This window comes from Aythya ferina, assembly GCF_964211825.1.
Source record: "Aythya ferina genome assembly, chromosome: 15".
In the NCBI taxonomy this organism is placed as follows: Eukaryota; Metazoa; Chordata; class Aves; order Anseriformes; family Anatidae; genus Aythya; species Aythya ferina.
This window is the reverse complement of record NC_140314.1, coordinates 11,575,127-11,585,815: the sequence shown is the minus strand read 5'-3', so window position 1 is coordinate 11,585,815 and position 10,689 is coordinate 11,575,127. Positions and strand designations below refer to the sequence as shown.

The window sequence follows — 10,689 nt, the reverse complement described above, 5'->3', positions numbered from 1 at the left end:
GGTGCGCGGTGACGGAGCGCGCAGGCACCTCCCCGTCCCCGCCCCCATGGTCTCTGGAAAAGAGAAGAGAAAAAAAAACTTTTTTTTTTAATTGAGGAATCAACAGCCGCCATCTTGTCGCGGAGCCGGAGCGCGGCGCGAGCGGAGCGGGGCCGGGCCGGGCCGGGCCGGGGCAGCGGGGCCGCCCGCCGGGACACGGGGCAGCCGCGCCGGGCGCCGCAGACGGGCAGCGGGGCTCGGGGCCGCGGGGCAGCGCCGGACGGGGCCCGCCGGGCTCCGCCAGCGGGACCGGGAGCGGCGGCGGCGACCGCGGCGCGCTCATTGTTTTGGGGCGTTTTTTTTCCTAATTTTTCCCATTTTCTCTTTTTTTTTCCTCTCTTTTTTTTTTCCTCTCCCCCGCCTTCCTCCTCCTTCCTTCCCTTTTTTTTTTTTTTTTTTTCTTCCCTCCCTTCCCTTCCCCTCCAAGCCCCAGCCTTTCCACCCCCCCCCCCCCCCCACCTCCACCTCCACCTCTCCCGTTTTGGGTCCGCGGCTCAGAGCCGCGGGTGGGGGCGGCGGCGGCGGCGGAGGGGAGCGGGCGGCAGGGAGGGGGGGGGGGGGGGACCGGGAACCGGGGGCCGAGCCCCCCCCGGCATCGCGGAGAGGCCGAGGAAGGGCGGCGGGCGCGGGGGGGGGGGGGGGGAAAGGAGGAGAGGCCCCGCTATGCTCCCCGAGTGACTGCCGGAGCCGCCATCCGGGCACCTCCTCGGCGGCGGCAGGGCGGGGGAGAGGCCGGGAGGAGCGAGGCCGGCAGGGAGGGGGCGCTTGGGTTCTTCCCCCCGAGCCCGCCCCGAGCCCTCCTCCCTGCGGCCTTGCTGCGGCCCCGGGTATGGGGGAGAGGGGGCCGCCGGCGGCCGGGCACTGAGCGGCGCTGTTGTTCGCCTTCCCCCTTCGTTCTTCTCCTCCGGGAGCGCCTCGGGACGGGCCCCGAGCGGCGGCGGCGGCTGCCATGGCGGAGAACTTACTCGACGGGCCGCCCAACCCCAAGCGAGCCAAGCTCAACTCGCCGGGCTTCTCCGCGAGCGACAGCACAGGTGAGACACCAGGGAGGGGGGGAGGGGGGTGTTTTGGGGTCCCCCCCCCTCTTTTAGGGGCGGGCGGGTGGGCCCGGAGACCGCTCGTCGCCGTACGGCGACGAGCGGTCTCCGGGCCCACCCGCCCGCCCCCCTTCTCTGAGGGGTCCCCACCCTTCCCCGGGGGTCCCCTCCTCTTTTTGGGGGTCCCCATGCTTCTCCTTCACCCCCCTCGCTTATCCCACCCTCCCCCCTCGCTGCCACCCCGCTCTGCGTCTCCGGGCTGTGCTGCGGAGCCTTAAAAAAAAAAAAAAAAAAAAAAAAACTCAACGCCACATCCCTATCCTGCTTTTTTCATATATCTGTTGGTGTTATCCTCCTTCTGTCCCCCCCCTCATGTCTGAGTGCGCTGAGATAGGTTTAAGGAGCTCGGTTCGACCTGCTCCGAGCTCTTTCCCCGTTTAAAATTTAAAATAATAATAATAAAAGAATTTGCAGACCCGCTCAGGCACTCAAGTTGGGATGAAATGCCCGGCAGCCCGGCGGTAGCTGCGACTCGTCCCCACATCGCAGAGCGTCTTCGCCCTGCTTTTCTTGTCCGAGGGGGGTTCGTGGGTGATGAAACACAGCAAAATTTCTCGTTCCCAGCGAGCGTGCGCCCACTGCGAGTACGCACGTGTGTGCATAAGCGCGTGTGTGCGTGTACTCAAGTCTTGAAGTGTTCCGTTTTAATTGCCGTCGTAGGGTCGTGTCGGGTGTTTGACTTGCACCTCTGTTCTCAGAGATTGCTGAATCTCGTCGGAGGGTCGGTGATAAGTTAATCGTGGTGTGCCTGCTGTGTTTTTATGGATAGAAAAAAAATATTACTATAATTGAGCTGATAAATTTTGTGGGTTGTTTTTTTTTCAGTTTGTTTAGTGTGCATTTGGCAGTAGCTTACAGATACTTCAGGCTTTTTTTTTTTTTTTTTTTCTAATTCATGAAATCTTTTTATTTTCAACCTCCCAAGAAACATGCCAAAAAGAGAAAGAGTATTAAGAGTAAGAATTGGCAGAAAAATATCTAGGTGAGGTCTTGTGACTGAACGGCGTTAATCTCTTTTGTGGAAGTGACAGAATGCCATAGGGAAGGCTGATACGTAAGTTGCTACGAAATGCACCAGAGTAACCTGGGAAAAACACGATTTTTCTGAAATTCCTCAGACCTGTAGACTGTACGGGTAGCCAGGGAAGGCTGTTTGAAGCTGTCTCTCTCTCTTTTTTTTTTTTTTTTTTTTTTTGAAGTTCTCTTGGTCTGTTCTGGAATGCTTCAGTCATAATTACGTCCTGTTCAGCAAGTTCTAATGCGTCTCGGGGAGCTCTGTGCCGCGCTGGAGATGTAGGCTCCAGTATCTGCGGGAAGTTTTGCACGGCGCAGGGGGCCTCTGGCCAGCGGGGACAGAAAGCCCCACGTTGTGTCCTGGAGAAGTAGGGTTGTGTCCGTGGTGTTGTGCCATGACCCCCAGGCAAAATGCCTTAGTGCTGGAGAGCGCAGGTATGTTGGTGCACTTGGCGGTGCTTTTTCCAAAAACTACGTTTTAGATTGGATCCTAGCTGCCGAGGCTGCTGGTGGAAAGATTGCTGCATGCTTCTATGCATTGTATTAGGCAATGTAAGTGGTATGAGTGTTGATAGCTGTCAAATACCTGCTCCTGAACCCAAAACTGCCCGCTTTCTTGCGCTGGGGCTTAAATGAACAAGTTTTAGGACAACCTGGGAAGTTGTCTTTGTGTAGGTGGGCAGGCAGCGAGTTCTGGGATGGATAACTGTGTTGTAGCTGCAGTCGTAAACCCATGCCACTTGATGCTGCAGCTTACGTGCTGGGGACGTGCTTTTGAGACGTTTTGGTAGGCCGAGTTGTGCTGCTGCTGAACACGAAGTGTTCAGGCGCTCGTAAGCGAGCGTAGCAGCGCGATGGCGAAGGGTCTGGTGGCAGGCCTGAACGTTCAGCAGAACACAACCACTCGCACCTGTTTGTACTTCGCTTTATGCTTTGATGCGGTGATGTTAAGCAACTCTTTTTGTCAGGGTGAATTTTAGCCGCCTTTAATCTTTCTGGTAAAAATAGCGCCTTGGCTTACCGTAGCGAAGTTTGCGCAGTCAAAATCGGTCTGCTTGCGTTCTGCAAAGCAGCTAAAACAACTGTCTGAGTGAAGGGAAAGCGGGGGAACTGAGGGGATATAACAGACAGGCTTGCTGTGAACATCGTTAAGGCTTCGCGATAGATTCTGCAGTTGTCTCGTTGCCCTTTGAATCGAAAAGGAAGGTTGAGACTTGGGGCTGGTAGCTGACCGTTACCGAGCAGCACTCGACGAGCTGGCTCGCACGCTGGAGTATCCACAGGAGAGATTTTCCCTTACCTAGCCAGGCAGGAGGAGTGCTTTTGTCTCATTACCTCTTTATTAGATACATAATTTTCATACCTAAGCGTTTGTATCCTTATTTATTTAAACTGTTACGAGGCATTTTGATCTAGCCTCTTGCAGGGTAAACAAGGGTTTAGTACAAGAAGTAGAACTGCAAAAACTTTGGTAATGGCAGAATGTTATTTTAATGGTGGGTGGTGTTACTGCTCCCAGTGCTGCCGGTATTGATCGCTCAGCAGAACATGCAGCGAACTGGCAGCGATCTGGGGCTGGTCTTGGTCTGAACTCTGCACGCAGATTGTGGAAAGTGTGCCTGCACGGAGCGGCAGTACAGCCAGCATTCTTCAGGTGCCCTGTCACCACTGCTCTGCAGATAGCTAGCTCAGTGGCGTTGTGTGCTGCACCGTGAGTAACGCATCCGTCGGAATTTGTTGCGTACCCTGCGGCCTGCTGCAGTCGTGGGGCTGTGCTAGCTCCAGAAGTGACAAGTGATAACGTGGGCCAGAGCAGAGGGTGTCCTGAGCTGCGGTACGAGTTAACATACTCCTGAAGTAGGTGAAGTTGGAAAAAAGGTGAGATGAGCAGCTTCAAAAAGTCCATTAGAGCTGGATTTACACCTCATACTTTCTCGTGTTTTTTTCACAGCTTCAGATCATAAACAGATTAAGTGGTGCAGCTGCTGCGAAAGCTGCAGGCTGAGAACTCCAGTAATTCACGTTTTCTGTACGGCCTGGTGTGGTAGCGTTGCGGCTCCCGTGTTTTAACACTGGGGAAGGACTGGGCTTGTCGCGTGTTCCTTTGCCTGTGCTGAGATGAGCAGAGCTCTGCTTAGCTCGCGGGGAGCTACGGAACTTCACCGAGGGGAGTTTGTGTCTCAGTACGCGGCCTGATTTGATCTTGGTCTCTTGCAGTGTGCCAAAAACCGGGTAGGTGTATCTCTCAGGGGATTTGGCTTTTAGCTTAAAAGAGAAGGTCTGCCTTTCGAACAAAGTAACTCAACGGAGACACCCAGGCTTTCTCTGCTAGCGTTCCCGTACGTAGCTGGGAGTTCAGGTGAACTGATTCCTCAGTTATCCAAGGCCAAACTTTGTGCGCATGAGAGCATTAGTGTGTGTGTCTAAGGGTTCGTTCCTGCGGAGCGGAGAAGTTTCCCGGAAGCTGTTTAATTGGTGTGCTCGTTTTACATGACGCGAGCAAAACTTCAGTGTCAGTTGCGGACTGTAACAGTAAGAAATTGCTTTTATATGCATGCTTTCTCCATCTCTCTCTCTGGGACAAGAAAAAGAGTAATTCCAGTAAGGGAACAGGCTTGGATTTCTAAGCAGAAAATCAGGAGAAGAAATGCTTTCTCTGAAAAGAAGTAGGTGAAGGCGTGTGTGGAGTTCTGACTTGCCACGGGAATGCCCTTTATTCCGTGGCACTTGTACTGTAACTAGCTGGGATAGGAAAAATGCAGCGTGTGATATTTTATGGCTGTATTGTTTCTTGCCATATATGTAATGGTGGATGAGGGATGCCACGCCAAGCAGCAGTGTTTACTTTCTGAGCTGTCTGAAGTTTGACACAAGTTGCATTGCTGTGCACCTGAAGCGGCTGACCTGCCTAGCGCTGTGCCAGCAGTCGTCGTCTGGGCCAAGAGATTCGAGAGATTAGAAATTGGTTCGCTTGTTGAGGATCTAAGGCAGCACATTTGTGCCAATTCACGAAGCACCGCTAATAGCAGGGTTTTCTATGGTTTCTCATCGGGGGGAGATTTTTGTAGATTTCTCCAAGGAGTTTGACGCTAACATCTGCATGAGATGACAAAGTTGAGCAGAAGGTCTGCCGGTCTAATTCTATGTGACAGTCTATATGCGGTTGTTTCCCCCTGCTTTTTTTTTTTTTCTTTTTTTATTCGTGTTTTGACTGATAGTTGCATATATGCTTGGGATTTTATCACATTGATTCATTTTCTTCATGATTTGAAATTAACACGACTCCTGGAGAAGGCCTGCCAACACCAGACGAGAATAAAGGCTGTGCTCGGGGGGGTCAGTCTTTGTTGTACCCTGGAGATCTCTTGATAGCTTGTGAAATAATTCCCAGTTTTCTGTTGCAGATTATTCACTTTCTATTCTGGCTGAATGTTCCTTGGAGTCATAGTCCAGTGCCACTAATTATTTCCACAGCAACATGCTGAGTTCCGATACTCTATCTGCAACTTCACATTAAAAAATCCACCTATCCTCGGTGTTTATTTCTACTGAAGGCTTTGCTCTCTGTTGTTACCTGCTAATAGAGAATAATGTGAGCAAAAATGTTGCCGTTTTATCAAAATACTGCAGTTTAATGAGAAATCAGGGGGAGTCGAAAAACAGGATTTGAAAAAATCTGGGGTTTGTTCTTATACAATGAAAAAGCATGTGGGACAACTTAGAAATCTGACACTTCCATCCTAATTTGGTTTACACTTTCAAGAATTTTTGCTTTGTAAATCTTCCTTTTAACATATGTTATGTTTTCCATCTGTCTTCTCAGATGTCTAAGATACAGCGCGAACCTAAATCTTTTATTTGGAATTCTCTCTTTAATAGCAATGTCTCGACAAATACTGTATTGTGCGGAATCATAGCGTGAATCAAAAGAAAACTGAAACTTCCATTATCAGGGGTAATTCACAATCACAAGGAACTCAGAGTCTCAATCTTTAGGGCACAGACACGCCAAAGGTTCGCTTCCTCTAGCCATTGAGGTGTAAGAATCTTTCTCATTTGGGAAGCTGGATAAATATAGGATCTTTGGTCTGCAGCTGCTTTATGTGTATAGAGAGGGACATGAAGTTGTCTGCTTCTCTGAGGGTCTTCTTCAGTGCTGTGGGGATGTGCTAAGGACGTCGGTGCTGCCCCACGAGCTACTCTCTCTAGGCGATGAGCCTCCCAGGGAGCTGCTGCAGGGTGTCTGAGGTCCTCGTGTGCACCAGCAGCTGCCTGTTGTGCAGGGGGGAGGAAAAGGGGATTTGAGGTTCCAGCCCCTCCATCTGCGTCGCACCTGAAGAGCACAAGCTTCTTGTCTCTCCCTGCCCGCCCAGCTTTGCCACAGCCCGCGCTTTGATGACTGCTTTAGTGGGTGTCACTGCACGGGTGACGCAGCTTCTGTGTCATCTCCGGCGTGGCGTTATCTCATGGGGCGAAGAAAGCTGGAAACTTCAAGTGCTGCTCGCTTCTGTAGTGGCTGTGAAGTTTTTTCCAAAGTTTCATAGGCTCCATTAAGGAAAGTATTAATGAGAAGGCAGCGAGCAGGGGCTGCTCTGAATCAGTGCTTTACAACAAAACAGATCTGAGCAGGTATTGTGTTTTTGTATGCAGTTAGTTAGAGTTGGAAGCTTTTTTAGAGTGAAATTATTTAAAAATTAAAAAAAAAAATAAAGTGCATGTCTGCTGTTGCTTCCGTATGTGCGTTTGGTGTATTCTGTGTTGTGTGTTCTTGCACAGATGAATTTGAATTGCTGAACAAACCACCCTTTGCTTGTAATTTGGTACCAGAAATAGGGAGGAAAAGCGGCATTAAAACAAAGAGAAAGGAAACATGATTTTTGAGCTATTATAAATCACAAAGGAGACAGAAAACTTGCCTGTTTTATTGTAATCTTGCACAATGTTTAATTCTTTTTGTTTCATAATACTACTTCAAGTGCACATTAATCATTGCCATTTCAGTCTTTGCAGAAATAGATCTGTTCTGGGCTCGTAATACAGAAGGTGCACAAAGGTGAGGACTTCACAGAAGGACTTGTGCAGCTGAAGGGAACATTTGAAGCAGCCTGAGCTAAAAAGCAGAGTTAGGATGGAGTTCTCACCACCCATGCCATCAGTCATAGTGGGCAGGATGCAGGAGTGAAAGATTTAAAATCTGAAACACCTTGTGCGAGCCTGTGTATTTGATAAGAAGTCTCCAGCCAGAGAATGTCACAGTGAAAGTTTGCTTGTCAAGATATTTCACACCGTGGTGAGCTATCTGCTGATTTTGTTCCCAGATGTGCAGTGAGGGTGGCACAGCCTGAGCATGAAGCAATGGATCTGTCAGTTGTGTGAGCTAACCGAAGGCATTCTCATGCTGACACTCTGTTTAGGTGTGCATTTCATGCTGCCTTTAGCAAGGGCTTGCTTTTTATTCCTGGATTCTCAGATGATTTTGCTTTAAATGGTTGTCCTGAACGTTAATGTTTTGTCAGCTGTTAAAATAGGGCAACAGAAAAGATACTTGTGTTTGTGATAGGGTGAGAAAGTGAGACCCCGCTTCCATTAATGTGCTCCAAGAACCCTGAAATATTTAATCTTAATCAGGATGATCCCATAAAAGAAAAGTTAATGCGACCAGCGTGTCCACTCGGTGAAGACACCTTGGGAAGCAGTTAAGGGGAAGAGCAGTTACAGAGAGGCTTTGTAGGACCAGAGGAAAGGAAAGTTAATCCAGCATTTGCCATCCAGTACTTCCAGAGTAGACCGGAGTGAGCGTTCTTGGGATTCTTTTGCATGTTTTTTGGTTTTGCTTTTTTGGGGTTCTCTTTCCCCTCTGGCATCTGGGAAGCGATGAGACTAGCTCCTTGTCTGAGTGCATTCTGCGGAGTTTCTTCTGTACATGAACTTTGGTACCGGGTACATTTAACATCCCCTCGTATACTACTTTGTGTCAGTAGTGGAATACTCAAGTAATCTGTGTGCTGCTGTTAACTTTTTTTTTTAAGTAGAAGCATACTAAGTCTGAAAACAGTGATTATTCCTGAAGTTAGTACCTTAGGTTTTTCTGGACCTTTAACACATTGTGTTTTCATTGTGAATGTAGCAAAAGAGAGATGGTCGAGGTGGTCTGGATAGGTTCAGCAGAGAGAGGAACATGAGGTAACGACTTGGTGATACACAGAGAGGTGATACAAAGAGAGGCTGGGAGCTAAACTCAGTGTAAACAGGGCTTTCAGCTTATACCATTTTCTTTTTTTTTTATTATTTTTTTAAGGGAGGTAAGAGAGAAGGGGGGCAGAGGAGCTGAACTTCCCTGTACCAGGCAGTTGTTTGGTCTCACGCATATCAGTTGTGGTTTTGGGGACTGAGCTGCGTTTACTTTTCCCTTCCTGAGCGGTCGGGCGGCAGCCGGGAGCGATTTTAAAGCTGAGTCGCTGCTTCGTGGTATTGCAGCAGAGGCTAGCAGAGAACGAACAGATTCTTCCCTTTTTCGTTAACTTTTTTGATTTGTTTGCTTTGTGTAATGAGCTTCAGTTTTGAAAAGTCACTTAGTTGCTGAAGTCTTATAAAAATAGATTGAGAGAGATTTTTTTTAGGAGCTTGAAATTACTTTTACTCATTCTCAAGATTAACTGTATGCTAAGCTGGTAGCGTCTCTTTTGGTTATTGGAACATACAGAATTCATTTTGTATCAAAATCAATTGATTTGGGGAACTTATCACTGCTTAGTTGTACCCTGAACAGTGTTTGTGAAGTGTGCTTCGCCAGAAGGCGAGTTGTAAAGGAAGCACGGAGGGATCGAACGCCTCCATCTCAGTGCCCTGTGCCCCAAATCCCAGCAGCAGGAGAGCAAAAGGAGGCAAGCATTGGGCCCGTTTTCAAGAAGGGCTGAAAGGATGAATCAGGCAACTACAGACCGGTCAGCCTGCTTCCCATCGCGGGGGGAGGTCCTCCGGGAAAAAATCTCTGGGCGGGGAACAGTCAGCATCGATTTATTAAGGTTAAATCACGCCTGACAAGCCTGATTGCCTTCTGTGATTAAAAGGACTGGGCCGGGGGCAGGGGGAAGGCAGTGGATGTCGTTTACCTCAACCTGAGCAAGGCTTCCAGCCTGATCCCCCGCAATGTCCTTGCTTCCAGCTCGGGATGTTGTGGTCTGGAGGAGTGGGTGGCTAAGGTGGGTGCTTTTAAAACAAAAGCAAACAGAAAACAAACAAAAAGGCTGGATGGCTGGGCTCGGGAAGTGGTGCTCAGTGGGATGCATTCAGCTGCAGGCCAGTCAGAGGAGAGTCTGGGGGGGTCTGTATGAGTCTGCAGGGGTCTGTACGGAGCGAGTCTGTGCTGATGTCCTTATCAAGGGCCTGGGGCAGGTGACAGTGCTGGGGGGTGTGCCAATACGGGGTGGGTGGCCACCCAGAGGGGCCAGAGGGGAGGGCTGGGGGGCCGGGGTGCTGCCAAACTCCAGCTTTCTGTCCAGCAGCCCTGCCTCTGGCGAGGGAGCACTGTGATAATTAGCCTAATGAGGTTCCTGGGGGTTAAGTAGCTAGAAAGTCTGGAGGCAACGCTCACTTCTGTGTATTGATGGACAAAATTCAAATACAATCTGCTGACTTAGGAACGAGCGAAGCAAAGCAGGACTTCTCTCTCATCCCTAACACAAACAGTTCAAAAGATTGGGCAGAAAGGAGTTGAGTTAATTATTCAAATCTCCTCTTACACAAGCCGTAACCAGTTGGGGCTCATCCATGTGCCTGCTAATGGATCCCTTGTTTTCCCCCCTGCCCCTTCCACCCGGTCTTTGGCGTCTCCTCAGCCCACCCAGGTCCCTCGTTGCTGGCTTTCACAGCCCGGTCACTGAACGTCAGCTTCTGAGAAAGCAGCAGTCTGCTTTGGGAAGCCAAAAGCCAGCGTCAGATGCCCGTCAGTCTTTGTGCCTGCCTCGTTAGGTGAAGTCGCTAATGTAAAATTTCCTTACTGGAAATTTTATTTTTTTTTTTTCCTACGAGGGCATTTTTAATTGCTCTTAAAACTTTAAATGTGCTAATTGTCTTTTATGAAACAATAAATTACAGAATCCTCAAACCTCGGAAGGAGGCTGGGGTGGATGTGGTAATTGCTGCCTGCGCCGAACAGTGTGGCCATTGAGCCGAGTTACCTGCCATCGAATTGTAGGGAATGGCTGCGGCTCTGAACTGTTGAGGCTTTGTCTGCTGGGGTCTGGCGTGATTGAAAGAAGCCTTACAAAACAAAATTGGGCTCACTGAAATGTAACAGCTCTGTTGGCATGAAAAGAAAGGCACAGTGAAAATACTGCCAGTGCGCCGGGACTTCCAGGGTGACTTCAGCGTCGACTCCGTGGATGGGCAGCCGACGTTTGTGGCAGGGAAACTCCCAGTCACGTCCAGGCGAAGACAGCTCCGAAAAATTGAAGCTGAGTTTGGTAGTTGGCCACCTGCTTTAGCATCTTAAACATATGACAAAGAAATGCCGTGGAGTGTGTCACCTCTCCAGGCT

General features: G+C 49.6%; 1 protein-coding gene across 9 annotated transcripts in view; it reads left to right on the top strand.

The window, feature by feature from the left end:
• Positions 1 to 634: 634 nt before the first annotated feature.
• CREBBP (CREB binding lysine acetyltransferase) overlaps positions 635 to 10,689 on the top strand; it is a 94,643-nt gene continuing 84,588 nt past the window's right edge. For 4 of the 9 annotated variants that reach the window (XM_084537157.1, XM_084537155.1, XM_084537159.1 and 1 more), the window contains exon 1: positions 636 to 1,073. In XM_084537157.1, the coding sequence (XP_084393283.1) occupies positions 989 to 1,073 (85 nt within the window). In that variant the 5' untranslated portion in view covers positions 636 to 988. Of the gene's footprint in view, positions 1,074 to 10,689 lie in introns of all 9 variants that reach the window. The other 5 variants (XM_084537156.1, XM_084537154.1, XM_084537152.1 and 2 more) reach the window with 2 other exon arrangements.